This window comes from Ruditapes philippinarum, unplaced genomic scaffold (genome assembly GCF_026571515.1).
Source record: "Ruditapes philippinarum isolate M1 unplaced genomic scaffold, ASM2657151v2 ctg1019_1_1_1_1, whole genome shotgun sequence".
Lineage (NCBI taxonomy): Eukaryota > Metazoa > Mollusca > Bivalvia > Venerida > Veneridae > Ruditapes > Ruditapes philippinarum.
In genome coordinates, this window is record NW_026857033.1 from 47,634 (window position 1) to 72,533 (window position 24,900).

Here is a 24,900-nt window from a genome sequence, read left to right on the forward strand (position 1 = left end):
GATGATGATGATGATGATGATGATGATAATGATGATAATAAAAATAATAATGATAAATAATAATTCGGCGTCAGCATTATCACCGTCGTCTTTAACACTATTATCGTAACAAAAGTTAATAGTATGCTTTATTATTATTATACAGGCGGTGTACGACCAGTGGATATATCGACACCATAGGTGTATTGAGTTAGGCGGCGACTATGTTGAGAAAAACTGACATTCGACGCCAAGCATTTATTAACAACTAGCGATGCCACCGGAATGACGTCGTAACGTCGGAATGGACTGCCCGCACCTGCTACCCCTTGTCTCATTACCCTGCCAACAGACACTGATCCAGTTGCCGGACAACTTTGAAATTTTTTGTACCAATGCAATAAAGTTGCATTTTGTTCATGTTAATTTTGTTTGTTTTTATTTTCAGTAGTTTTTGAGTTACAGCAAAAGTCCACGTAATTCTGGGACACCCCTCGTAGTTAACATTTATTGATGGATTGTAATAAAAATGATAACTATCATGACTACAAGTGTGACAAGTAATTAAGCTAAATTTTTGCAATGTCAAGGTCACTAGAGATGATAAAATATCCAGATATTTTCCGGATATTGCCCAGAGCATATCTCCTATATGCATTTCAATAATGCCAACATCTCTGTCAAAAGCTTTAGTGACTGGTGTATTTTGCCACAATGTTGCCCTTGTTGAAATTATTATGGACTTATTTGACTGTTTATGTACAAATGAGTCACAGGTACTAAAAATGTTATTTCTTTAGTCAATAATGAGTCCAAAATGTAAACAATTGTTAGTGTTAGAAACAGAAAAATGTCTCCAAAGCTGGGCCAGTAAACTATGAGCTTTGACCTAACAGGCGTGCCTGAGCTCTTTTTGAGGATATGCACAATGGTAAGGGGGTCCTGGGCATGCTCCCCCTGGAAAATTCTTGCACTTAGAATGCCGTAGATTTATTTTGGAGGGTATCTAGCACCCAGTCAATTCAAAACTATAGTTTAAAATGGATAAATATATTGTATTTTCCTTAAAGTGTAATACTTTTTTGATAATTACAGGTAAATGAAAGTTTTGTATGTTTGGGTGAGTTTTTATAAGTTATAGACTGTTAAATAATAAATCAAAATTAACAATTTTTTCAAATATGTATCGATTATTGATTGATTGAAAAATATCAATGATACATCGGTATAATCTCTGTCGATGACAGCTCTATGTCTTACACATTTGTTATTTAAAAATCCATCCAGGAATGATTACAGAATTCTTCACCAGATATTACCATTGATGTATTTTTATGAAAGTTCCTTTTAACTTAAGTCTAAGTGTGAACTTGACCCAGAAACTTAAATCTTGCAAGTGGTACATCATCTTAATGTGCTACACATTTCTCCTAAATTATTTCAAAAGCAATCCTTGAAAGTTAAGGACTGCAGTCAGATGGACAATTCAGACTGGCATAAAAATTGCAGAATCATGCATACAAATTAAAAAGAACCACTATGTGCTCAAAAAATTCTCTCTTTATTTTCATGGAAAATGTTTGAATGTCTACTCAAATTAAACTGACATTATTTTATTGATTATGAATTATTATATTTTATGTTTTTATTCCTATTTTAATGTTGTCCTATTAAAAGTATTTTTCCAAAAATTTCTAAAGAAATTGTCAAACAGTACACATCTCCATCAAGAGGGCATTAGATTTTTACTCCTCTTCCAATATAACAAGCATGACTAAAATCATTGACATAGATAACTGGTTATCTATGTCTCTGCTAAAATGTGTAACAGAATGCAATAGATGGCATCTTTGTTAGTCTTGGTTGATCTGTTTTTTGATTTTTCTTTTGCAGTACTTCTTACAAGAAACACATTGAGGTAGTTCTATTGTTTATCAACATGTTGCTGTTTCTGAGATTTTCCCCAATTAAGGAAGGAGAGCCAGCCCTTTGATTCTGGCTTTGATTCTGGCTTACTGGCACTGAAAAGAGAACAAAATGAGATGCTAGAAAAAAAATTAAAACAAATTCTCTTGCCCATAGTTTGGATGAAGAACTTATTCCTCTAAATAATACCTTGTTAGATTCAAATATATATCTGTCAAGGTTATTTGACTTGGCTACAAATATACGGTAATCCTCACTGTTATCATTGCCCAATCAAAAATTAGCAGCGACTTATAAATAATTAAAATACATGTTTAATGATTGTCCTATCAAAACTGATGTCACTAACATGCAGTATAATAAGTATGACTATGAGGGCTCTAAGTTAGTCTGTTGATTTTTGTTGTTTTTTGTCCTTAAACACATTGTTGAAAACACAAGACTTGTACAACAGGATTTTCATGTTAATCTGTCAACTAAAATAACCCATTTGGCCAAGGGTGAATGGAAGGGGGCTATTTTAATATACAGGCTGAAAATACAACAGATTTTAACAGGATTTAAGGAGATGATAGATTTCGCCAGTCTGTTAAAAATGAAAACCCTGCCGTATATCTAATATATTAAAGTGCTGGATGGATACTCTGACTATTGAAAGATAGTCACAAAGTGTGACGTAAAAAAAAGTCAGGTCAATTTATCCTGTCTAGAACCAGACAGTGTTTGCCTAATGATGGTAAATCTGATATTTATAGACGGATTTTGTAATAATTTAAGATAAATTTGCTAAGTATACTTTGTATGTTAAATAAAATGTTTACAGTTTATTAGTGACACTGGTTGGCTGTATATATATATTTTTTAAAATGTCCACAAACTTTTCAAACAGCCCTCGGCCCCTTGTATGATTATAATATATAGAGGACTATGAATCATCAATGAGAGTAGGTTCAATTGGACAAGTTGAGTAAATGTAATATATGCAAGCCTCTGGAAATTTAGTATTGAACAGTAACACAAGTATAATATTTTATTTATGATATACTGTTTAAAGTGCAAAAGAATCTTTTTTCATAGAGTAACGCTAACATTTAGCAGCACTTTACACAATGTTTATAGAGTAGCAAAATAAGCTGCTGCACATATGGCATATTTTTTCTGTTTAAATCAAAGTAGGCATTTTTGCAATATATTATCAATTCATTTTAATATAAAGATTTTCTACAGGTTATATAACCTTTCATAACACTGCATCACTTTTCATTGGATAATAGTGACAGTTATATATATTATAAGTGCTGCTGCTGTCAATTTATGAAGTAAGTAAGTTGATTATAACTAATAGTATTTTGGTTGGCACTGTATCTCTTTCCTTGTGGTTACAGTCATCTATACATAGAACTCCTTGTGCTGGGCTCATATAACCTGTCGAAAATCTATAACTAATAACATAACAAGGTGCTTGTGTTTGGCTCTTTTTTATCATTAATCTCTTCAAGACATATTTTGTTTCGATTATTTTGACTCAAATATCACCTCCAATAAATTTAATAGAATAAGTATAGTGTTTTACATTATGATGGTGGTGTTGTAAGTTTACCCTCCGTATCATGACAGTTAGCCATATTGAACTTACAAAAGCACAGTTCAGCCACCATATTGTTAACAAATACTAGCTACCTTCTCTTTCACAAGAAATTAAGCCTACAAGAAACTGATAGCTTCTGTACATGCCAGAGGAGAGTTACAGTGTGAATGGCAGTAGAAGACATTTCATGATCAATCACAACTAAAGTGACCTGCACTGTCTGGGAATCAAACCCAGGTCCCCTGATTAACAATCTAATGCTCTATCGGGCTAACTAAATGCCCTATCTACTGAGCTAACCAGAACGGTTTTTGTTTTACATATGATATCAGTAATTTATATTGAACTGTTAGAATCAGAACAAGTGATATTTCAGTAATAATATGATATTCTAACTTTTCTGAATTGATTAATTATATTGTCCATTATATGGGTATAAAATTATAAACAAAGGAAATTTAAGGAGCAAAGTGCTCTGTCAAAAAAAGGAAAATTATTTGTTGCTGTTTGTAATAACCATTTTGAGGAATGGGCACTGACCTGCTCAAATAGGAAATATTTGACATGTGATTTATATAGCTAAATGTAGAATGAAATGGGTTAAAACAAATTCATAAATTTATGATTTTAAATAATTATCTGGAAAAATAGAAATTTCTAAAATGTAGCAAGTCATAACACTTGCTTAATAGCAAAATTTTACTATATACAAATGTAATGAACTTAGTATAAAAGACGTTTTTTGATACATTGCAATTGAGCAAATATATTTCAATATTTAATAACTTTGGATGCAGCATGTAATGAGAATTTCAATGACCTAATTAAATCTGATTATATGTTTAATGTTAAAAGATGAGCCATATAAATTTATTAAATAATATACTCAAAAGGCAGTAACTATGATTGTGTTCAGACCATAATTTTATCATAGATTGTACAAAAATAAAGTTGCATGTAAAAAAGACTGGACATACTTTCCATCGGAAATGTTATCTAGCTCCTCCTCTTCACCTTCGTTATTATCCTCTGACTCCTTGTACTCTGAAATACATTGAACATTTTTATCAACTTTTTTTAACCTATACAGTATAGAGGGTGACTGACTTTAACATTACTAATTTTACATGCATACAGAGAAGAGTCTGGCTGTCACTGTGGGCCCATGCTTGATTTTTTCTTATTTCTAAAGTCAAACACAAAGGAGGAAGAATATTGTTGTCAAAAATACTCCTAAGAAACATAATTTTCTTGTACAAAGTATAATTTGAATTTGACATTTGACCTTGACAATCAAGGTCATTTACAGATTAATGTCATGCTTAAATTACTCAAGATGTTGGTTTTGTCATAAGTGTTGTTTTGTCCCAGTATGATCCATTACAATTAATAATAATTTATAAAAAAAGTTGCAACGCTTTTCTCTTAAACCAGGCAAAAAAACAACAATAATATGACCTTCAAGGTCAAGATCATTGATGAGTGAAGGTCACAATCAATTTGGTCTACTTAAAGGGCTTGTCTAAAGGATTGTGTCCAAGTATGAAAAAAATTCAAACATAAATAACAGTTTCAGCCAATAATAGCAAAAATGAAGCGAAATTCAAACATTTGACCATGAAGGTCAAGGTTTTTTATGATTCAAGATCAAGTTCAGTCGGGTTTACTTGAAGGTCTTGTCCAAAAGGTTGTTGTGTGTAAGTATGAAGACAATTCCATTTAGAAATGATAGTAATTAATGGCCAAAATTAAAGTTTTTCGGATATTTAGATGTCAGATGACATTGCTGTAGACTAAGCAATAGCTTGAATTTTTTTCTTTTAAAAAGTCTTATAGGGAAATATTAATGTCATGACTAACCTCCACACCAAACCTTAAGACTGTACACTCATTGTGTTTTAGAGAAGAATTATTTAAAATTATTTTCATGCATAAAGAAAACTCTGCATGGGTACTTTATCTTGGTAGCGAGTCATTAAATGATGCTTTAGACCAAATATCTAAGCAGAGTTTGCCAAAAAGAAGGGGCCCATGGAAAACCCGATTTAGTTCCAGACCCCTACTTCCCACCCATTTTCCCAATTGTGTCTTTCAGACAAATAGATTTTTATGATCTTGTGACCGACTTACTGTATACAAATACTGGAACCATTTGAACATTTTTGATAGGGGATAACACTAAGACTATTCCTGTAGTTTGGTTTATATCCAGTTATTGGTTTCAGAGGGCTTGTTTTATTTGCAAATAACGGACACATACGATATATATCAACCAACAAACATCAAACTATGCTGGACAGAGGGGGATCACTGTACCAAATATTGTAACAAAATTTTGTTTCTGGGGATAAAATTATTCAAATATTATACTGTGTAAAATTATTTTTGACAATGGATTATAAAGTCATCTCAGAGAGAAGATACAAAACTCCCACCTTTAACCATCAGACAATATTGAATAATTAATTTCTTCTACAACATGCCAATCAAAACTTGAAATCCAAGTGCCCTCACTGTCATGAATAAATAATAAGTGATTTTTTTATGTCTTGCTGAACTATTACTATGACAGGCTTGATAAAGTATGAAGAATTTTTAATGTAAAATTGCCTTAAAAAACTTCAAAACTAGTGCTGACATTAAAAACACAAACTTTTTAAAAAAAATATTACTGTTTCTTTTGACCAAAATGAATAAATCATAATCAAATGTCCAGTAACACAAAATAAAAATTTAATAAAAATAATCATCAAACACTGTTTTATGAATAACTTAAAATTATATTTTTGCAATTTTTGGTGATTTGTTTTAAATCAAATAACTTTTTTGACAGATTTCAATGTTTGTAAATACGAGTAAAAAGAAATCTTTTGACTACAAAAGGGGTAAAAAAAAAACTTTACCTGAACACCTTAATTCAAGTTACCCAGGCTGACAACAAATACAGAAAATCTGTCTAAAGGGGCACAACTCTATCAATAATGAGTTGATTGCAGCCAAATTGGAACTTGACCTGTGTTTTGATATAACATTCTTACAATCATTGAAAGCCTTTAAAAGTTAATCTGCTGAACCCAATTGTCTATTGACAAGTGGATAGACAATGCCCTACCATAATATGTCCCAACGTTTCTTTGGGCATGTAAAAAATAAAACTTAAGAAAAATACACCTATAGTTTAATGTATTGTGCAAAATGTGATTACTTTTATCAAAAAATTCTACCCCTTTACTGAGAGAAAAATCTGCATATTTCAACTTGCAGTTAATTTCTATGGATAATAAGTGCTTAAATGCTAAATTTAATTATTGAATTTGTACACTTGACAAAATTTTGATCATTTGAAAATTTTTCAAAGTTCATGTAAAAATGAACAGAAATCTGAAGGTGAACTAACATTGAATGGGCACTTCCAAACTTTTTAAGGCAGACAAGTATTTTATATATAATTAGTTTGAGTAACTAACTGTTCATTAATACACTTGTTACTATATATAGTAACAAAATTGCCTATGATTTCAACTGATTATGAGTGTCACGTGACCTATTATGAGTTTGCGGCCCGGGGCCGAGAACTAGTTATCAGCCCGCAGAACATGTGCACGTGCACAAACTGAAACAATGACGTCATATTTTACGTCATCAAACAGTTAACTGTAAAAGTGAAAGTAGGTTGTCAGCACTTATTGCTTTATTTTTATTATGAGAGCTTAAGCGTATTTAGTACAAACACATTTTTGTTACTATTGAAATTTGAAGAAATAATATGACAAATTCATTCCGAAAAAAAATGAAAATAAAACTTGCTTCTAGATTCTACTGCTTTCAACACACAAACAGTAAACATCTCTGTACAGAACAGTAGAAGAGTAGACAAGAATTTCAACGAAAGAACTTTGTTGTTGTATTTTTAAAAAAAAAAATGCTACTAGAATCTATTAGATCTACAAAGTGTATTAAAGACATTAATACACGTCAGAGTAGGGCCGGGAGGTGATACTCGGCCCTGAATGAATAATGGCCCTCGGGCTAAAGCCCTCGGGTCCATTATTCATTTTGCGGGCCGATTATCACCTTCCGGCCCTCTCCTGCCGTGTATTAACCTCTTAATAACTGTTAATATAGGAACATACCTTTTAACTCTTTCAGGTATTGTACGGCAATGAGTTTTTTCAATGGAATTGGTTTCCTTTTTTGAGATTGTTCAGCTTTGTCAAGTGCTTCTTTAATTGATAATCCCACCCATTCTGCTTCTGACTTCTGAAAATAGTAAATAATACTTAAATTAAACAAAACACTCTTGTAATTTTTGCAGTCTGGTTCTGTATATAAAGGGAAATAAATCATAAATTATCTTGTAAAAAGAGATATATATCAAGGGAGGTAAAACTTAAATAATGTCACAAGATTTATTAGAACAGTTACTTCCCTTTTTGACAACAAAATAATTTAAGTTTACAGGTCCTGTTTTAACTTTGGACTTACTGGTAGTTTAAAGAATGCTGTTTCTTGCACTTTTGTAAATCACTTAGAGATATTTCCTTAGTTAATGTGAGATATAGAATGTTTAATTCAGTTTTAATATTGATTTTTTTCACGACTGAATACCTGCAACTCTATTCATAACAAAAGTACATACATTTTATATTTAAGCAATGTAAGTGGATTTAAAAGACAATAATTCTGTGAAAATTTTGTAAAAATCCAGGTTCAAAACATCAAAAAATGTTTTTGATATGTTTGGATGAAAATGGGTAACTATTGTAATCCAGATGCACATCAATTGTTGACAGATAACGCTGTAACAATTCAGCCTCAGTCTATGCTATTCATATATTTCATACCATTTAGAATGTAAATGATTCCATATTTAGTGAAGGAAAATAAAACAATTGCTTACAAGCCTGTTTACAGAATTTTGGTGCCAATACATGGCCCAAAATGCCTATATATCAGATATTTTTGTTCATGTTGTTAAAACAGTCTTGAACATCTATCTATATAGTACTAGAACTATATGTACATGTTATATGAATGATGTTATATCCCATGTCTGAATTAAAAATTAAGCAAGATAAAATTGTTATTTAAATAATTGTTACAATAAGATTTTCATACTAAATTTTATTAAATAAATTACATATTACATAAGGTAGTTATATATACCTAAATACCATTAAAACTTTGTTTATAAATTAAAATTAATACTTAAAATTGTATGTCATTAAAACTCCATTTGTCTATCAATGATTATTATGGGTGCACAAAACCCCAAATTTCACATCCATAATGTAGCAGATAAGTATGGTACAGTGAATTACAGACATTGATGCAGTCATATGATAAGACATAAGAATGTCAACCCTGTTCTTTATGACAGCCTCAGGTAAACAACTACTTGTCAAGAATAAAGAGAAGATTTTGTACTTTATATTTGAAATCATGTATTTCTGAGGCCCTGGGGTAACATTTTAGACATTTTTGTGAATTTATGATTTTTTCTTTATCACTAAAAATTTTTTTTTAAAAAAAATTTTTTTATTTTTAAATTTTAGGGGGGTTTTGGTTTTTTCCTTTTCCCTTTGATAAAACAAAACAGGTTCCGAAAAAGGGGGTTAAAATGCAGAATTCCCAGAGGTTTTTGGAATGAAACTGTGTGGCTGTGTATGTGAAAAATAAGTGATCGGAATAATTCATGGAAAAAACTTTTTTCTGCTTGAGAGGTTGGTCCCTTTTTTTTCATTTTAACTTTCCTATAAAAATGAAAAGTTAAACAAATTTTAAAATAAAATTTGAAAAAATTTCCGGTTGTTTAAATTAAATTTAATTTGTTTTTTTAAACATTTAATAACTTCCCCTTGACACCGTTCCTGTTTTTTGGTTTTTGTTTCTGTTTAAAAAAAAATTTAAATTTTTGGGTTAAATTAAATAATTACCAAGGAAATTTCATAATTTATTTTTGGGAAAAAAAATTTTTATTAACCCTTTTTTAAATTTTGGAAAAATATTAAAACCCCTTGGGAAAAAAAAAATGTTAAAGTTTTATTTTTAAAAAATTTTGTTGGGAATTTTCTTTACCCAAATTTTGGGAAAAAATTTTCAAAAATTTTTTTAAAATTATTTTTTAAAAAGGAAATTTAAAAAAGAAAAAATTTTCAAAATTTATTTTTTAATTTTTAAAATTATTTGAAAAAAAGGAAAATTTTTTGAAATTTAAAAATGGAATTTTTTCCCCCCTTTTTCATAAAAAACCCGAAAAAAAATTTTTTAAAGGGAGTTAAACCTTTTTCAAAAAAAAAACAAAAAAAATTTAAAAAAAATTTTATTTTTTCCCTTGTAAATTTAACCCTATTTTTTTTAGAATTTATTTTTTTTTTCCAAGATTAAATTTAAAAAATTAAATTTGGTTTAAAACAAAACCTTTCTTACCCATATAATCATTTAATTAAAGAATTACTGGGAAACAGGATAACATTCTCTGAATTTCTATAAAGCAAAAATCCAAAAATCCCCCCAACAACATGATATTTCAACTTAGTTGGTCTTATTTGGACTTACTATTCCTTGTCAGATGTATCTTAAATATACTACATGTTTAGCGGAAAAATTTTGTGGGTTAAATCTGGGTTTGCATTAATACATTTTCTAATAAACTTAAGATTTACTTTTTTTTTTTTTTTTTTTTATATAATAACTTTAAATAGCATGCTATTGAATTAATTAATTATTCTATTGTTTGATGATATTCTCATACCTTTGGGTATATAATTAATCGGTGCAGAAATGAAACATGAAAAACTTAATAAATAACTTTACTTACACAGTTAATTGATGTGAACTTTACATATTAAGATAATCATAAGAATATTAAAAATGTTTTGGAATAATTTGTTTTATTTCCAAGACTCTCGGAACGCAGTTTTAAAAAAAAGAATTAAAAGAATTAAAATGCATATAATTTTTTTACCTGTTTAACTAATAACTTGTCAAAAAGTCTTAATAAAAACAAATTTATGACACATGAGCTTTTATACCATTGATGAGCTCCTCATTCCTTTTCTTTTTCATGATAACATGAAAACATGATAACAACTACTAGCCCATTGATAGTCCTTTTTAATTTGCGGAGAGGGAGGACCGAGGACCGTGTGTGTAATAATCCATCAATCATAAAGTCCAGCCACCTCTGACGGCCATTAGTGTCCAGTTGATCAAAAAATCAAACTGTAGGGGTAATTGATACAAAATTTGTTAAGGTTTGATCACTTTTATTCATTATTTAGACACTGTCAATTATGAGCGTATTGATGATAATAGGGTAACTCTGATATAGGATGTCCGAGGCAGTGATCAAAGGATGCATTGAAAGGAAAATCTGTTTATAATTCTGGTACTGTTTTTTAAAGATATTTTTTTTTAGGTTTTAATAGTAAAGACAGCGATGAAGGTATCTTCTCAGACGGTGTTAATTATTGATTGTGGACAATGATCTTAATTCATGTCTGACGCCACAGGTGATAGTGAAATTAAAGAGATAAAACTTTCTCATGATTTAATACTACATTCTCCGACTTGTTATTTAGAACATCAACCTGTACAGAGTGGTACTTAAATATTTTTGTTTCTTCAGAAAATACATAAATTATATTTAAATTATTTCTACATTACCCCCATCCCATCCTCCTACCTTAAAAAAACACCACATGTTACATTTATGATGTATGTAATCAAGATTTATCTAAATCTTGGTCAATATTTGTTCGGAACATGAAACATGTTTAAATTTTTCCGTTCTCCCTCTGTTCTATTTGAGAGTATTTTATCACAAAATTAAAAGTTAATAATAAGACTGTAAACAGATTTCCATGAAATCAATTAGAAATGCAACAGATGACTAGCAAATTCCCTCGGTATTTTGTATTCCAAATTTGGAGACTGAAACATCTGTTTAACATGTCTTATAATGGACGTGCACACATTTCTCTTGTCATGGTATTCCATAAATACACCTATGCCCTTCACAAAATTTTATTTTTGGACAGCAATTTTTAGAAAATCATTAAGCAATGGTGTTAATAATAAAAGCTGGACTGATAATTATTTGAAGCCCCCTACCCCCTTTGTAAACATGTGTGGAGAAATATTACCTGATATTACAAGTGTCATTAAAGCTGCTGACTTTATAATGACTTTGACTCTCTTGGAACTGAATAGAGTTGCCAGTTTATTTATAACAATAACTTGAAAGCAAGAGCATTTTGTGACAATTGCTGAGGTATTTTTACATGACGTCACTCGAAATAATTTTCAAGAATAATTTTCCATTTTATGTAGGTATAGACAAGTAACTTTTGTGCAAAAACTGTGTTTTTCCAGAATGATTATTCTAATTATACAATAGTGAAAAAAAGACCCTGGAAGTTGAAAAGCGTTGTTCAGTGCTAATGACGATTTTCACTCAATTCAGGCTAAGAGTAGAAGAAAATAATGATTTTCAATGTATTTCTGGGTATATTTCTTACTTATATTTTGCATATCTTTCAGTTTAAAATGCCCCAGCTGATCTATGTAGGAAATTAAAAATTTATGTTTTAGGCTTTTGGACCACAGTGGAGTTCCTCTAAGAGTATATAAGAGATACCCAATTTTACAAGGCTACAAATGTAAACTTCTATAGAGTTGAAGAATAGCTTTTCACAATTAGTTTAACAACTTAACTACAGTCTGACTGTCACCATCTTGAAATCTTAAAAGAGGACTTTGTCACCTTTAATATTACATGCAAAATCATACATAAAAGTAGGATAAACCTAGGATACCGAAGTGGGAACAACACTGAATAAATGGGTTGGTCCAACATAAACATTACAACAAATTTTTTCCTAAATTCCCTCTATGAATAACTGAGATGAATTTTTCCACCGACTGTGTTAAGTAGTGTTGGAATTTATCAATCCAATCTCATATGTCTGCATCACTTCAATACATGAATAAAATGAACCTCCAATTTTTAATATCAGAATAAAATAGTTTATTCATTCCCTATAAATGGAAAGAATTAAAAATTTGAAATAATAATCTTATTTCAAGCTATCTCAGCATGATGTAGACATTTTTTTAATCTTTGACGCATGATCGTCTGGCGTAAAACTTGTCAGTCACTTTCTGTCCAATTTTCTATCCTGTTTTAATGGTCATTGTTACTTAAAAGCCATTTAATTGTTCGTTTTCAACTTTGGTTTCATTTAAGTATCAATATGTTTTGGTCTGTTTATGAAAATTTAAAAAAAGGATTAATCCAAAATATATTTTCAGAGACTGGTTATATTTATAGTGATAACACTTAAAAGTTTCTTCATGAGGATTCCTCGTGATCAAAATAGAAATTTAGATTGTCATTTTCTTTAGAAATAAAGGCAACAGAGGTTAAACAGAATAAAAATATATAACTATGCTCACTTTGAATTAAAATAACATGAACATTTTTTTTAAGGAAAAGTGTCAATATTTCTATTCACTGGTTTTGATCACTTTGAATGGTAATTAAGGATGAAATGCAAAGATAATTGTTGTATTTTCTACAGCATAGAAAAAAGAAGATATAAAACTATGAAAAATTGAGAAAAACTGCCATAATTCCCACACCAATAGTCCCAGGTCTCAGACAATATTATGACATAATTGAAACCATTTTCATCACTTTCTGAAAGGAAAATACAATTGACTTGACGCAGAATTATCACATAAATATGAAATTCTTTCAATTATCATCCTACCTTGTGATAAAACCTGACACCCATTGAATAAGCTTGTCAACTTTGTCTAGCTGTTTAATGATATATGAAAATATTTTTATATTTTGCTGGCATGTTTGAATCAAACATGGCCAGTAACTTGTGATATACACAAAGACCCTTAGGGTTCTATTAAAAGGGATATAGATGAATAAAATGATATGAAATAAATTACCCAGCATGCATCCAGGCCACATTCTGATTTAAACTATTCTAATGTGATGATAATGGAAATAGTTATATACACCTTAAGCATAGAATTTATCAAGTTTTTTAAAGGGGTTGATAGAAGTTAGCCAAAAAAGGGGGGCAACTGGCTTGGGGGTCCAGTTTCAAGAATTTAAGTTTGAAATTATGTTTTGTCCAATAGGATTGCAGTATTTAAATAATTTAAATTGTTACCAATTTACTTTGGTTATTTGTCAAACTTTTAATGTTTGGTAAACAGACAGTTTATAAAAAATAAATTCAAACGCTAAATTGACACATTAATAAGTTAGCATTGGTTAAATGGCTGCACCAATTTTTAACTAATTCAATTTCGTAAATGCTTACTTATGAACACTTTAACCTACACTTCATAATTACATACTATACAATAATTGATAAATATTTTTGAATTTCTAATATGCACAACTTAATATTTTCACTTTTTTGACACTTCTTGACAACTTGTTCAGACTACTCTCTCAAAAAGTCAAAATTCACTAAAATATTTTGATTGTTTATATAATTTTCTGCTCGACAGGTCAGACTGTCCAATGGGAACTTTGGGTCTGTTTTTCTCATCAATTAAAAGAAGAACTAGGCAACTTCTGTTCCCAGCCTCATAATTTAGAAAGTTGAGAATGTAATTTATTGTGTAGAATGACCGGTTTAGGGGAACTTTAGAAGTCTGTGAGTATTTAGATACTTGTATAAAACATCAGTATGCTAGATCTACAAGGAAATCTAATGTTAGTAAAGGGTCAGGTAGTCAGCCATTACCATGTTACATATCAAGCTTGATTAAACTTCAATTACTTTCCACTTTAACCTTGCCCTCAGGTCAAAGGCTTGAATTATATGTATGTGAATTGGTATCCCGTTTTCACTGTATCATTTTGGGGGGAAAAAGCAACTTTAAAGCAATGGCTATAAATAGCAAGATTTGTCTAACGGTTCTTCATCTTTTAGGTAACTTAACATTAAATCATAAAGTATAATTTAATGAGAACATAGTTATAATCATATTTTTGGAAAGTTTCTCTTTTATAATCGTGCCCTGTGATTAAAACTCATGAAAACATTCCAATCGTTTGGTCAAAATTTACAACAACAAAAAATTGGCATATAACGTCAGTATAAACATGTAAAAAGAAAATAATATGTTAAAAAGTAATAAAATAAATATAAATGCAACAGTAAATTATGGCTTTACTAATTTTTTATAAGGAAACATATAAATATATCATTAAAAATAATTAATGTAAAATTACTTTAACATAAAATTAATATCAGTATTATAAATTAACAGCTTATTCCACAAAGGCACCTCCTACCTCCAAAGGAGACTAAGCATGTGAACATTTCTAGATTTGAGTTTGGTAATTCTGAGAACAGATTAATAACATTCATCTTATTTTCTTATTAAAGGGGAGTCCGTCTTAAGTAAATAATCAGTGTATAATTAGCTTATAAATTGACAGTACATCACTTGAACATCACAGGACATTGTTTGTTGGTATTTAAACTTTACCTAATTTCATTATAGAAAATGCGAAATACATCACATATGTTATCAAAGAACACCAACATTTCACTGTGCCCACTGTTGCCTTTGATGTAATTATACTCATTTATACTCATAATAAAGGCTATGTTTTCTTTCCCTGTTCTCAGGGTTCAAGTTGTTAATGCCCAAGATGGTCAGAAGCAGCCATACTATTTATTTTTCTAATGCCAAGAACCTTCGGCAGAGAGCTTTTATCTTATTTTTGTTGAATTTATTTTTAATATTTGATTAAATTTCATGTAGACTTTCTTCTGGTATTTCTTGTGATTAATTATTGTTACATTGTAATTTACTTTCAACATAAAAAAAATATCAATTAAGATTGATCGCATTAAGATATCTGAGAAGTTTATTATTACAATTAGAATTTGATACAATAATATGTTATCTAAGTTATTTAGAAAAGTATACCATGTAAAATTGATTGTTCATTTTTAGGTGAATTTAAGTATTTTATTTGAAATCAATAACTCATTAAATCGAAATATAAATGTTTTTTAACACCAAAAATCTGCTCAAATTTCCATATTTTAGTAATTTTGTGATATAAAGATGTTTCTTTACAGAGATAGAGTTACAAGGAGCAGCTTTCACTTTCCCAATGATTGAAATTTTTACGATTCTTCTTAAGAATAAAGACCTGCCTTTTCTCAAACTATCAGCTGCCAAATTTCAATTTCCAAACACAGAAACAATCAATTTTTTCCTCCAAATTTTAACCCCTACTGGCCTTCCTCTCAGATGACTCTTTGTTTAATGCTTATATTCAAGGTTAAACACAAGTTCGCTAAAAATATATACAAAGTACTCATCAATTTCTTGAAAAACAATTTTTGGCACTTCATAGAATATTGAAAAACATAAGTTTTTTCATGAAGAAAAAACTTCTTTATTTGTTACATTTGTTTTAAATGCAAACACAACTGCAGTTTATGAAAATTGATTGACTGTGATGATAAACAATTTTATGTAATTATTATACGGTAAGGTATCATTTCAGACAAAATACTGCCAAAGATAAAGCTTTAAGTGTTGAAAAACAGAAAGAAAAAAAAAGAATTTAAAGAAGTAAAATAAGTAAACCATTAAATGATTTAGAACCCTTTATGTGTCTTTCTAAAGGTTTCTGAAATAACGAAAACTGTAAATTTTCCCAGGCTTCCTTGTTCATTCAAGTTTGATCAATAATCATGTTTTTTATTTGTGTCTGGCATAAATCAAATTTCATGAACAAATCTTGCAAAGATCAGTTCCTTTGAATGGAGTTTTGATCACCTGTAATGAGCATACCTTAATGACCACGGACAGTTCCATATTAAGAAGCAATGATTGGACATCACATATGTTATGAATCAATGAATAGGTGAGAAATAGGGGTCATATGTTGAAAAGAGTATGGGGACTCCACGTCTGGCTGACTTGTGGTCATAATCACAACATTATTCTACTGGAAACAATAAAACACAAGACCTGTGCCTTTCCTATAATCATGGCTTTTATCTTTGAACACTGAAATACTTAATACCAGACCCTGTTTGAAATAATTAATAACTAACTCTTTTTCTGTACTGATGACAGTGTTATGTCCCTAAGCTACTGTAACAAATAATGATTTATGATGCATTCTATTTTTGCACCAATTTTTATTCTTTTAAATGCTAACTTCAATTTTTCTTATAGGCATACTATGTCCTTAGCAAAGAATAATTATTTCTTTCTTTAGAAAAGGCACACATGTGTTTTATACTTTAAAAAAATTGGGTTACTGATCAATTTAGATGCTTAATATCACTTGAAGAAGATAGTGAGTGCTGTAATACATTGTCATAAAAGTAGCAAATTTAAACTATTTAATACTATTTTGGCTTCCATACAAAATACTAAGTCACTATAACTGTACTTATTTGTAAAGGCGACAGAGACAAATGATGGCTCCGGTACCGGTAATTGGACAGGCCATTAATATTTTGGGAACTAAAACAAAAGTTTTTACAAAACAATAAAAGAAAACAACTTTGGAAATAAAAATTAAAGCATTTCTGGGGCATAATGGGCCTTTTCTGTGGCATTATGGGGCTTTAAATAGTTTCATTAATTGTGATATTAAATTAATAAACTATAGAACATAACATTATAATTGTGATACTCTCTAATTTTACAATTTTAGATGCCAAGTATATAATCTGTAGAAGTTTTGATCTGGTTTGCGAACATTATAGACGTTGATATTTTATGGCACAAAAATCTTCCTCGTATATGTCTGACAATATTTAATTGTAACGATCTCGATTTTCACATTGTCACTGAATATGTGCAAATAAGATAGTTATTATGAGCTACTATTTTACTGTAATTAGCTATAATTTGTTAAAGGGCATTAAAATATTATAAGCTATAATGAATGTAATTAGAAATAAAGAAAATATTTAGTTACAATGACTCAGCACAATCATTTTGATATACAGTAGGCATTGGCGCTAACTAAAAAAAGAAAATTCCTTAAAAGGAATTGAAAACATACTGTTGAATTTTTTAAACCTGAATTTAGGTAAGTTAATTTATCTATCTATCTATCTCTGGATACTGCCAACCCCTCTTACGAGTGTTAAAGGCAGGAATTTAGTGCACGTCGGATTGTTAGTAAAAGGTGAAGAGAAAAGCTAAAAAGAAAAGTCCAAACATTGACATGCTTGGAAGGTGAGACTGAAAATGTATTCTAGTCATGGTTAAAATGTTAATAGTGAAACAAGATGATAAGAGATAAAATGGTTTAAAAACACTGGGAGTAAGACTAGTACTGCAAACCCACCACTGCCTGTTTGAACTGACTCAGGTTGGGCAGGGTGGCAATGTTACTAGGAAGTTTATTCCATAGTATAATGCTATGAGGGAAGAAAGAGTACTTATGGTAGTCGGAGGATACCTGTATTTGACGTAGGGATAAGGGATGCATATGTCTGGTTAATCTATGTGGGGTTTGAACATAAGTTGGGAGATTAATTGCAACTAGGTTATGGTATATCTTATAAAACATTATCAGTCTACAGTCCAATCTGCAATGTTCAAGGGATCGCCAGCCCAGTTCTTCCTGCATGGCTGTGACACTAGAGTGAGGGGAGTAATCCCTTTTAACCCATCTTATTGCACGTCTCTGGATCATCTCAACTTTGTCAATATTGGTTTTAGTATAAGGAGACCAAATAGATGAGGCATATTCAACCTGTGGGCGGACCAGGGACTTGTATGCTAGTTCTTTTACTTTCTCATTTTTAGTGATGACATTTCTTTTAATAAAGCCAAGGGATCTGTTTGCATTGGAAGTTATTCGAGATATATGTGTATTAAATTTAAGGTCAGCAGATAGATCTAGTCCGAGATATTTAGCATTTGTAACAGACTCTAGGATTTGGCCATGGAGCATATATTTGTGTTTAATTATGGTCTTATTTTTGGTGATATGGATGACTTGGCATTTTGAAGGGTTAAACTCCATGTCCCACTGCTTCTCCCACAGAACCATATTGTCTAGATCATGTTGGAGAGTTGGGGGGTCTGAGGAGGAATTGATGGTTAGGTATACAGCAGTGTCGTCTGCAAATAATCTGACTTGGGATTTGAGGACAGAAGATGGTAACTTGTTGATATATAGAAGGAAACAGAGGGGCCCTAGGACCGAGCCTTGGGGCACTCCAGAGGTAACTGGGACTTCAGATGAGCAGTCACTATCCACAACTACTGTCTGTCTACGGCCAATAAGGAATGACTGTATCCAGTTTAGAATTTGAGGACAAACACCATGTTCTTGCAGGGTATCTAAGAGTTTAAGATGGTTTACTTTATCGAAAGCTTTGGAGAAGTCAAGAAGTATAAGATCTGTTTGTTTGCCATTTGAAAGGTTGTTCACAAAGTAATCAGTAAGTTCAATGAGTTGTGTCTCACATGATCTTCTTTCTCTGAATCCATGCTGAAGATCAAAGAGTATGTTGTGGGTGGTAAAGTGAAATGAAATAGTCCACTAAATTCAAGTAAGATCTTTTAAAATCAAAGCTTTTCATTTTCTTCTTGTCTTGGTAAGGATACGATTCCTATGGATAATATTTTTTTACATGTTTATATTATAACTGTTTTATATTGTCTGATAACAAGAGATGTAACAGATTCATGTAACAGGTAAAATTCTCTTGCAAGCTTTGATTTGATTGTAAAAATGTGCATTCTTTAGTTGCAATGGTTTGCTTATTTCTTTACGCGATGTATATATATATTAGCTAAATCGCACGAAAAATCGGCACACCGCAGCCAGGACTCAAACCATGGGTCTCTGGATTGCCGGTCCAGTCTAACCACTACACCCCAGTGGCCATTGCGTTTTCTTCTTGCTAATTGGCCTACTTTCATATATATGTGTATTTATAAAATTTATTAATTAATAAAAAAAATCTGCATAGTTTCCCCTTAATTTTCTAAATATATACCAAGGAAGCTTAAAAATTATCTCTCAAATGTGCAAATTTATTCGAAGGTATTTAAATTATTTAAAATTTTATGTGTGAGTGTGTAACTATGGTCACCAAGAATGCTGATAGTTAGTTTCCCACAAAAAAAACATTTATTACCCAGTCGGCTTCTCTCCCTCCCTCCCTTTTATCATTGTACACCTGCGACAATGACCCCTCTACTAACTGCCCTCTAAGTATTGCCTTTCCCTTATCCTCAGCAAATGGAGCACAAAAATAACATCAACTCCTCTTATAATTACAAAAAACAACATTAAAAAGTAAAAGTAGGGCTATTGTTTGCCTGTGTTATTACAACAACAATGGTTTCTATCACAGGGGTATTGTGGGTAAAGTGTGTAATCTCCAAAGATGCACAGTTAGCATTGATTGTTGGACAAAATCTGACTGATTAATGATGGTGCTGACCCCCTGTGTAACTCTACCAGCTATACATGTTCCCTAAACAGGGGTCAGTTTGACAGCTGCTGGCTGATCCAATAGTGTGTGGAGAAATAAGCAATTTACTTCAGTCAGAGACTTCAGACAGAGAAATAAGCTCTTTACTTCAGATGGCAAAGAGTAACAGCAAGCACCAAGACAAAATTGTCAACTCTGATGTTTTATTTCAATCTTTAGAGTTCATATTTAGTGTGTTGTAATATTAACATCTGAATTTGAACTTAATTTGTCTTAATACTTCATTAAAACTCAAAATAATTATTGATATATTATGGATTTAAACATATAATTAATATACTTTATCCAAAAAGAATTTTTTTGTTACTTCTCTTTGAATGCTACATTGGTAAAGGATTTCTGTGTATGGACATAATCCCCATATATTTCATATTTATAACATTTCTAGTTGGATAAGCGTTAATCTATGATAACCACTTTTAAAGAAAAAATATCATAATATTAAAATTAATGTTAGATGTTTAATACAAAAAAAGTTTCTGTCTTTTATTTTAGGTATGTATGCTTTATTGTCAGGATGCGATTTCAAATTTCATTAAAAAAATAACAACATCTTGTAAATTCTTAAATCATACATGTATAAAGAACCAAATATAAAACTAGGAAACATTTGATGGAAAACTTCAGTGCAATCTCTTAATAAAGTTTTTCATACAATAAATACTTTGTGTAACACCTATCTGTTAAAATAACTGTATATATGTGTTGCTATAAAGAAATTAAACAAATAAGAATAAAAATACATCAATAGTTATTTTGTGTACAATAAAAATATGCATCTAGTCTTTTTAAAAGAACACCAACATGAAACTGGCCACAGCAAACAATATTTCTATGGCAAGTTTTCAGCCCTTTGACAGCTTCAAGTAAATAGCCTAATAATAGGAGATTAGTTGCAAGCTAGCCCCTTTGTGTACCCCTCAATTGATGGCTAGTTGTCCAAATTTCTTGAAATTGATTTGTTTATGCTGGATTTTCTGTGTAATTCAACAATTTTGTATGGATAGTAATCAGAGTCTGAAACAAACACTTTTAAAACATTATAAATGTTAATTTTGTGAATGTGTATTATGTACAGAAAGTGACCAGGATTTATGTGTAGACAATGTAATTACTGGACACTTAAAGGTGTGTGAAAGATGCTGTGTTAAATGTCTGTGTTGTTGAGATGGGGAGATCAATTACACCAGTGATTTTAGGGTAATTTTACACAGGATAAACACACACCATTTTGGACAGAAACTATTTGGATTATGAATTGGACTTGTATTCTGTATGTTGTTTGAATTTTTGTGTGTTTTAACTTGCAGTGGACTAAATGGGATGCTGACTGTGATATTGTTATCAGAACTTTGATGCCCTTGACCTCTTGTAAGGGTTTCCCAGCTGATGGGCTTGCAGAGAAATGAAACACCGTGGGCTATACCTTCCATTCTGTGACAACAACAACTTCTCATCCAGTAACTTATTTACATGTAAGTATGTTATGTTACACTTTTAGAACAACTATCTGTCAAAATGCTTATGCAGAGCCCAGTATGCTGTATATCTCAAAATTGAGATTTCAGCTCACAATAATGCATAGATAATTATATTTTCTTAGCTGATACAGATGAATATTGCAACTTATTATCATTCATTTCACTGTTTTCAAACCAAAAGTAGTAAGTATCTAGTGACTAGAAGTCAGTGCCTCTAATAGATGGCCCTTCATCGAACTACCACTGCTTTAATTTTGAGCAGCATCTATCACTTTCAATAACTAATTCTTGTATAAGTTCTTTCTTAATACTGTGGTGTCTGCGGAAAATACATATTCTTGAGAAAAAAAAGTAACATAACATGTTTGTGGTACTGTTTGGGTTATTTCAAAGGCACTCTCATTGTCAAAACAGGCACTGGACATTGTTACTAACATTGTTACTAACAAGGAGCGATTATTGATCTTTCTAAAGAGACAAAGGAAAACTATGATGTTCAATGATGATGAAGTTGATTAAATAATGGTTCTACAAGATACCACTGTTAGTTTTATATTTATTCAGTTGGAAACAACAGCTGTGGTCTGTTACATCAGCAAATATTCTATTTATTGTCCAGTTTACACTGAAGACTGCATTACAATGTCTGCAAGTTGACTTAATTTAGAAGAATGAAAGATGCTCAAGTAAGAGAGGGCTTTAACTGTCACAGGGGTCATTTTGATATTTTTTGATAGTTATATCTTAATATAAAGAAAGACCTTGATTTTTTAGCTGTCAAAGACAGTTAATTATGTCTTTTCAAGATGCAAATCTGTATTTTTCTATGGGAAAGCATGTAATTTTTTATGTTAATTTACAGAATATTTTCATTCAGATTTTGTTTACAATTGCTAAAATAAATAATGGAATTCTTCATCATGTCAACATTGTTTACAAAACAAACATGTCATGTGATAAAGCCCCTTAGTCCCCAATTGTTAAAAAAGTTAAAGATAAAAAGAATGATAGTTCTTTAACAGTTTACAGATCTATTTCAGAGATATGTGTGTCTTGAATAATTTGAAAATATTTTTCTAACTAAAAGTATTATATACATGGTTGACAGTAATAAACATTTTATTGGTAATGATTGACAGCTGTAATATAGTAATGAGACTTGTAATTGATTGACAGATACCTGTTGCCAGTGATGTAATGGACATAGATAGCCAAAGGGTTAAAGGGTCAAGTACCTAACAGACCTATACTAATTATATATCAAACTAATAGAAATGGGGCACCCTGCAGGGATTGCACAACTTTGAGTTTGTTTCTCACCTCTACCTTGTAAGATCATAGTACAAGTTGTACTTCAAATTAAATAGATTCAAGTTTGAAAAAAAACTTTTAAATTTAAGCGTTCAAATTTCAGTGTACCTTGTGTTCACATCTATATATTATGTTGTTAAGATATTGAAGTACCTTTTAATGTTTCATTTAAACAACTGTCTACATTCTTGCGAGAGGTTTGACAGAACCGGAATTATGTTAGTTTCAGTTTTATTGTTGTATTGCTAAGCAAGTTCCACACATTTATAGCTACACATAGTACAGACAACTTTACAACTAACAATGTAAATGTCTAAACAATTTTCAACTGGACACTAATGTTTATATCATATCTTAGAATCTGCTGGTATAGCATGGTCAACCGGCTATGACCTCTACTGACCCGCTCATACATAAACCACTGACAGGCTAGGTGATCACAAGGGGATATGTTACCATGATGGATTTTTGGAGCACATTTTCTCAAAAATTTGCAGCTTTGATTTTCTTTTTCAATAAATTTCAAAATACTTATCCTTGATGTTTATACATCAGGTCAGATGTTCAAATGAGGTCAAATGTGGAGCTAATTTAAATTACTATAATCTCACTGTAATAATGATTAAATTCTAAACAGGTTTTAGAAGGAAAAGCTTCTAAAAGTCAGACAGTAGATTTTTAGATTCTATTATCTACCATTGGTTGTGTAAGTCTAACAGTGCAGTTTTGATAAAAAATTGATATATTGCAGAATTTTGTAGAATTCTGTTGTTTTTGAAATCATGGCAATAGTGCAAATCAAACTGTACAACTACAAAAACTGATCATTCAGTATTCATCTGCATAAATTTTTTAAATCTTTAATTTGCATAAAATTTATTGAACAACATCAAGGCCCATTCCTAATCAATTAGGTGTTTCGAGTACTTATTTCGAAATGAAAAATGTAAACCAAAGAAAGTATTTCAATAATTTTTACGTTTAAAAAAAAACCTTCACACAGTTTAACTCCCCTTTTAGTTTATACAAATTTATTTTAGTTCGATTGTGTTGGAAGTTATAAGCTTATTGAAACATTCTTGAACTAACCATTACTGAGCAATGAGTAACTTACCATTACTGAGCAATGGGTGTAAAGATTTTTGCTCATGAAAACATGGCTTTGCAACAATGTACTTAATCTTAATCTACATGTCCCTAAACCTAATCTTGAGTTTTACGGTAAATAACTTTCTTATTCTGGAACTTAAATCTGGAATAATATACCACTCTATGTATGTCAGTCTGAAAGTACTGAAAAATTCAAAAAAGCTTACATAAAGTGGAAGTACTCTGGTTAAACCAGTACCATAGTATTATATTTGTATAATTATGTTTACTGCAGTTTTCATTGTTAATGGTTAATATTTATGTTTAGTTTGTCATTGCATTTATAACTAGTTAATACCATGTTTTATAATATTACATTGTCTTTTGTATAATTATTTGATGTAAATATGTTGTAAATATGTTGAGGTACATATGGAAGATCGTTTTGGCGAATATGTAGCCTCGTTAAATAAAGCCTTTATTATTATTATTATTATTATAATGTATGGCTCATGATGACTTGCTCTTGATGGGATTTGAATTCATGCAGCCAGCAAGCCTTAGAGTACTAGTCTGACATATTGATCGAAATGCTAACCACTGGGCCATGCCACCACTCTAACTTTTCCTTCTGACAGAATCACGTTCATTTTCATTGTATGCTGTCAGTACTGGGTTCTTCCCACGAGCAGACTTTATAGAAATAAAATCATCATAATTAGTGCTAAAATAAATGCATTTAATCAAAGCAGCTTTTTATTATCAAATATTTAATTGTTGCTTATTGAACCAGATATTTGGAAGACACAATCTTTACAGTTTAAAACTCTTTCTCTAAACCTTCAAAGTTTTTTTCGCAGAGTCTGTGTATTTTGTAGAGGGCCCTTGTTAATTGCAATTTATCAGGTATGACTAGAACATCTTGACATAATATAGCTAATGTTGCCCTGTACAGATATTTAAGTCAAAGGATTAGTGAGTA

At 30.7% G+C, this 24,900-nt stretch overlaps 2 protein-coding genes across 2 annotated transcripts in view; one reads left to right on the forward strand and one right to left on the reverse strand.

Annotated features, from left to right (window-relative positions):
* Positions 1 to 1,640: 1,640 nt before the first annotated feature.
* LOC132748577 (large ribosomal subunit protein bL28m-like) overlaps positions 1,641 to 24,900 on the reverse strand; it is a 64,011-nt gene continuing 40,751 nt past the window's right edge. The window contains exons 6-8 of the mRNA XM_060738183.1: positions 7,627 to 7,753; positions 4,471 to 4,537; positions 1,641 to 2,000 (exon numbers count right to left, since the gene is read on the reverse strand). Of these exons, the coding sequence (XP_060594166.1) occupies positions 1,904 to 2,000; positions 4,471 to 4,537; positions 7,627 to 7,753 (291 nt within the window). The 3' untranslated portion in view covers positions 1,641 to 1,903. The remainder of the gene's footprint in view (positions 2,001 to 4,470; positions 4,538 to 7,626; positions 7,754 to 24,900) is intronic.
* The window catches only part of LOC132748575 (uncharacterized), a 32,574-nt gene continuing 28,654 nt past the window's right edge, over positions 20,981 to 24,900 (forward strand). The window contains exon 1 of the mRNA XM_060738178.1: positions 20,981 to 21,512. Coding sequence (XP_060594161.1) covers positions 21,443 to 21,512 — 70 coding nt within the window. The 5' untranslated portion in view covers positions 20,981 to 21,442. The remainder of the gene's footprint in view (positions 21,513 to 24,900) is intronic.